General features: G+C 48.4%; 1 protein-coding gene across 1 annotated transcript; it reads right to left on the reverse strand.

Annotated features, from left to right (window-relative positions):
- Positions 1-3,147: 3,147 nt before the first annotated feature.
- ZDHHC23 (zinc finger, DHHC-type containing 23) lies at positions 3,148-6,021 on the reverse strand (the record flags this gene model as incomplete). Its single annotated transcript, XM_010143892.1, has 3 exons — positions 3,148-3,720; positions 4,560-4,727; positions 5,408-6,021. Coding segments are annotated over 3 exons (1,056 nt in total), but the record flags the coding sequence as incomplete, so codon positions are not given.
- Between the last annotated feature and the right edge of the window lie 5 nt (positions 6,022-6,026).

Raw genomic sequence — 6,026 nt, forward strand, 5'->3', positions numbered from 1 at the left:
TTACCAAAATCCCACCCTGCTTCTGACCAGCTCTGCATCCTCCCTTCTTACACAGGAAAAACTTTTCAAGGGCCAGCAGGGTACTGTCTTCTGCACCGCCCGGTACGTGCACAGAGTTTTACAGGTGAGACACCAGTCCCTGCCTCAAGGCCACACACCCGACCCACAAGTCACCTGTCAAATGCAGCCTGCTCACACTGCTCCCAGGCCCAGGCAGCACGGATCCAGGCAGCTAGTAAGGGCTGGGCCGTTAGGTGAGCTTGAGGACTGACTCTTTATGCCTAGGTTTTAACACTTGCCTACCAGAGTGGCCAATAACAAGCTCAGCAAGAAAATACACAGAATTTGTCCTTTAGTGCACAAGGGATCACAAGTCTGCCCGTGCTATAGGTGCGTAAGGGAGCATTAGCCTTTAAGGGCTTCTAGCTAATTCTCAGGGCTATTAAAAGGAGAGCTCCAAACTATGCATGAAGCTCATGACTCTTCGGGCTTTTAGATAGCCTGTAACTTTATACTTCCCATCTCCCAAGGCATTCACAAGGTAAATCCTCTCGGGAAGAAGACAAGATAGTAAACAAAAGCCACTCCTTAAACAAAAAGTCACCACTGCTATGCAGATTACAGTCACATGAACTTCCTGTTCACTGGGGAATCAGCACTGCATTCTCCTCCTAAAAAAAACCCCCAGCCTTGCAAACCTCTTAGGTTCCAGTTCCCTGTGGAGGAGCGCAAAAATAAGATTTACTTTGTTCTACCCCCACTATATCGGAGTGGCCTTGACCAAGGTATAGGAAATGTTACATTAGCCCAAGGTCCTTTGCTCCTAAGCTGCACTCCAAAGTTCACGCTGCCTGGGAGAACACCACTGAGTCAGTCTTGGTGTAAGCAGTACACATGAAATCTCCCATGCCAGAGCTCACTAAGAGACAGACAGGCTGCACAGTAGTACCCAATCTCTGCATGTGGCTGGAAACGAGCACAGCTGGGTCACACACTGCCAGGGAAATGATCTGCCATGTGCTCTGCTTCCTCCCAGCCAGAAGTAGCAGGACTCCAAGAAGCCACTTATCTCAATTCTGTGAATACTCCCAGAGCTTGTCCAGCTCACAGACATGTGATTGACTTCCGCACATGTAATTCACAGGGACAGAGAAGCTGGCTACCTCCGCTGCAGGGTTTCAATTAGCCCAGGAGGTCATTCCACCTTAATCTTCCCAAGCACCACCAGAACGAGACGAGAGATCACACACCTGCTAGTCCACAGTATCCTTGTCTGCAGGGTTGCTAAGCTCCAGTTCATCTCAGCAGGCACCACAAGATGTGTACGTGTCATGGAAACATTTACAGACAACTCATGCGGAGGAGAGGTCTTCGTGTGAATCTAAACTTCTAGGCTCAGCCTCCAAGGTCCAAACAGTCAGAAGGTCATAGAAGAACTGTTAGCACAGTCCAACTGGGTGCCTTTTTCATCACATCGGGGCCAGGAAAAGTGGTCAGAAACCCCTTAGTCTGTTCGGTTAGGGGCAGGAAGCAAGAACGTAAGCAAGACCCTTTTACCTCCTTACAAAGGATTGCTCACTGGATGAAAAAGGCTAAGAAGGTACAAGGGACACCCAACAAATCAGTAACTCTTTCTGCACAGCCACATTCCAAGTGCAGCTGCTCCTCAACTATTTGCTGGTTATAGAAAGCACCACTTGAGGAAAACAAAGCATGCTAAGAGGGACATGGTCTTCACCTTAAACTGGGATGTGATCAGGAGCGCACACACCAAATATGGCAGGGATCTCAAGGGACACTCCCAACCCTGCTACCTTTTGTCAACATGTGCCATCCATCCATTCTTCAGAGACAACACACAGCAGCGCACAGTGAATTTAGACAACACCCCCCAGCTGCCTGCCACGCAAGTGGAGTCAGGGTTAGTTATGATTTGTGCATGCTGCACACACATCTGAAGACACCAGTAGCTAGGACCAGGCTCTTTCCTCTGCTCCTGAATTTTAGACTGAACCCGTAACTCTCACGCCATGGTTCCAGGCTTTTCCAGCCAGCCAGATCATTCATGTTACTGCAGGGACAACGACATACATCAAGATTTTAAAACAAAAATGAAAAAAAGAAAAACAAAACCAAACCACCCACACAAACGAGAAACCATCACCACCAAAACCTTGTGATTTCAGCTGAAGCTCAAGTCTAGGCAATAATACAGTTGCAGGCTAATGAGGAACAAGAGGCATTCTTGCAGAACACATTTAATACATTCATTCACCTGCCAGTGCAGATCATCTACCCCAAAACCAGACAGCTCCAACACATCCTCTCCCTCCATACACAGAGGTCAAACTGTTCCTTAGGTTCCCGTCTTGAGAAAACACATCTACAGTCAGACAGCTCCACAGTGACTGGACTGCGAGGAGGCAGGATCACTATGTTACTAGCAACCCAAGGTACCCAAACCGGCTGTTAGCAGAATTGTCTGCTCTCCCACAGACTCCCTTCTCCCAAAGAGGAATGGGGAAAGGTAGTTTCCATAAATCTACGGCAACCCTGGACAGCACTCTTGTTTTGCCCTCAGAGCCCACTGTTACATGCTGCTTCAAAACATCTCCTTCTTACTTGGTATATTTACCTGCTGTCTCATGTCACAATCCATGATCAGAGCAGAAACACTTTGAAGGAGATGAGCTGAGCCTTCAAACCAACACAGACCCAGCTTGCAAAAAGAATGACAAGATTGAAGATGACAGCGTCTCCTCACCCAGTCAGACAGAGAGGGATGGAATAACAACTGTAGGGATCAAGAGGTGAATGGATCTTACAAAGCCCCACAGGAATGTTGCTCACAAAGGCACTTAGTACAAGCATGTATACAGCTGAATGGAATAGAAGATAGTAAATAAAGAAATAAATGCACAGGAGAGGAGAAAGCTGCCCAGTGACTGCCTAGACAGTTTTTTTTCGCCCAAGAGCCTGGCTTCTGCAGTGGTCCATCTGCTATCTGTATGAGAAGTTCACCCTCCTGACATCTGTGAAATGCCGCATGTAGGTATGAGCCAGGGATTCCTGGAACTAGTGCACACTCCGAAGTCCAGCAGCAGAATCTTCTTGATACCAGAGTTCACACCTAATGAAAACTCAAGTTCTCAAAACCTTGTGCTCTTCGTGCTGAGTTGAACCGCACAATGTTTCCGCACAGTGGAAAAAGGCAGCAGGCTCCTCCTCTCCAGGTTTGTGCATATGGCTTACTGCTTGCTGCATCCTATTGCTGGCTGACAGCACATGAAGAACCATTCCACCTGGGAAAGCCTCTGATGTAGTCAGCGACGGGACAGGCAGCCCATACACCAACCGCAAAGGAAGGGTATGGGAGGAGGGAGTCCTAGTGGAAGGGGCCATTCCCCTGCTAAAGAAAGTCAACATCATCTGCAGAAATAGGGGTGTCACACGATGTCTTCAGCAGAGCGCCGTGGAGGAGAAGACCCCAGGCTCAAGAAGTGGCCCCAGTTGCATAGGAAACCTCTGTTATACTGGCCAGTGTCTACCACTAACCCACCCAGAAGCGTATGGCTGCGCCCAGTGTTGTCCCGCAGAGCCATCCGAGCTTCCCTCTCAGTCACGTTGTAGCTGATGTTCAACAGCTGGATAAGAAGGATGTATCCCATGCCAGCTGTTACAATGGTACAGTACCACACACAGGTGAACGACAGAGCAGAGCTAGCAGCAGGGAAAAAGATGGGAAGGAAGCCATTTAGTTTTGAAACAGCTGCTTTAAAGTGACTTTTCCTGGTAATCGCTATCCTTTCAAATCCCTGTCTACATCTGCCACAATGATCTCACTTTGCTGATCTCATCAGATAATCCTTAAAGGCTCTCTCAAAATTAAAGCTTCAGGGCTTACTTAATCAGAGCTTTCAGTCCTACCAGAGCTAGCCTTGCACACTGCTATAGCACTACCTTGCTCTTTGTTTTTAGTGTTGTAAAGGTACTCAGCCCTTATTTAATGAGGACACAATGATGCTCACACTCAATAGGTCACAAAATGGAGTACAGAGAAAGGTAGAGCCACTTGTACTAGTGTACTCTACCCATCAGTGGTAGCATTAGTCTCTGAACTTGTACCCAACGCTTCTCACCACCCTCCCCACCAGACAAGGCATATTAACGCATCCGTTCTAACCAGGTAACTCAGAGGGTCACTAGATAAACAACAAGGGACGAGGGAGAGACAGCACATGGATTCCAGACTGTCTGACGGTTAACTGCATCTGGGGGCAAACCCATTTATTTACTGCATCCTACAGAGATACACCCTTAAGGACTTCAAATCCCAGCTCCTTCAACAGCTTTTTCCAAATAAATGGTGAGCCCTCTCCAAGTCTCAGGCTTCCCACCTCAGCAAAAGCAGTGACGCTTTTCAGAGCTTTTTAGGGAGCACTATTAGGTCAGGTTTGATAGCCAACAGCACTGGCCTAGAGCGCAGAATGAGGAACAGGAGTTAAGCTGGCTGTCCAAGCCCATTCCCTCCCCAGCTCTCTCCCAGACAGACATCTCACCTGTAGTCAGAATAGGCCCCCGGGCAGTAGAACAATGCCACAAATGGAGTTCGGCCCCTACAGATGGTGTGCAGGGTCAATGTAATCCCATACACAGCGGTGAGCATGAAGAAGGAGAGTGCAAGGATGAATGCTTGGTGGTTCTGCTCCCCTACGCAGCTGTTAATCCTCCAAAATGAAAGAAGAGATTACTTTGCTTCAAAAGAAAAGAAACTGGCTTCTTTTTCTTCCTCCCTCCCCCACCTGTCAGAGAACCTAATTTCCAAGGTACTTCTGTACAACACAAGCTAAGAACTTTGAAACGTGCTCAAAGAAGCTCTATAGTTTTTTATAGAAAGGTTATAGGCGCAAGTCAATAGACCAGAAGGGTAACGGCAGTAGACCATTTACCTCAAACTTGTAGCAAGAGTAGTATCCCTTGCTGTGACACATCTATACCCTACTGCTCCTTGGTTCCAGTACCACATGCGCACAGGCAGCTTTGGGTTCCCTTGCCCCCGGAAAGCACTAATGCAAGTTAACTGCAGGATTGCTAGCGCTCCACAGACCAAGTCTACAAAAATAATAAAAACCAAAATACCCACAAACAAACAAAACCCCACCCCGATGAAAACCAGCAGAAAACCAAAGGCAATTCTGAAGCACGCTGTAGAAGTTATCAGCTATTAAGTCAACACACTTAAAATAAAAGACAGTTGTTTAAGTTGAATTTACCGTTTTAAAGACTGTCACCAGGTCTTGCAAACAACAAAAGCAGTCCCATTTCACAAGGACTGTAAAAAAAGCAGCTAACTTTAAAAGGGGAAGGAGAGAGAGAATGCATGTAGCCTCAGCAGTACAAAACCTACCAGACACAGTGATGGTCCAGTCTCCTTACACACCTGCCACAGAGCCGGCAGTGCCCTGCTCGGGCTGGTCTGACCAGCTGGCATTTAGTGCACCAGTCCTTTTTCACACCTTCTGGCTCCTCAGTTGACGTCCTGGAATAGCCTTTGGCCTCCCCATTTACAGCACGGCTGCTGGCTGCTCCTGATGTGGTGACCCCGTGGAGCCCGTTGGAGCTCCCTCTAATGCTCTTGCTGGGCAAACCCTGGTGTGATGACTTATTGTGGCTTGCTGGGGTGGGAAGGTAGCCAGGGTCTTTCTTGGCTCGAGACAGGGCTGCAAGCATAAGAATTAACCCGCACGTGAGAGCAACCACTTGGTAATACCCGACATTGCCTCGGGGAACCACCTCCCGGAGAAACACATAGTACATGTAGCCCAAGGAGAAAAGCCCAAGGCTCAGGAAGAAGAGAGTCCGCTCCTTCCTCCTGTGGGTGAGGTAGTAATACCACAGCACCACCACGGGCAGAGATGTCAAGATGACGAGCCCCAGCAGGAAGTGCAGAGCGGCAACGTGGAGGAAGACAGGCAGCAGGACGAGAGGCGGCACGAGGCTGACGTTAATCTTCACGGCCCCTGCGA

This window comes from Buceros rhinoceros, unplaced genomic scaffold (genome assembly GCF_000710305.1).
Source record: "Buceros rhinoceros silvestris isolate BGI_N320 unplaced genomic scaffold, ASM71030v1 scaffold38629, whole genome shotgun sequence".
Classification (NCBI taxonomy): domain Eukaryota; kingdom Metazoa; phylum Chordata; class Aves; order Bucerotiformes; family Bucerotidae; genus Buceros; species Buceros rhinoceros.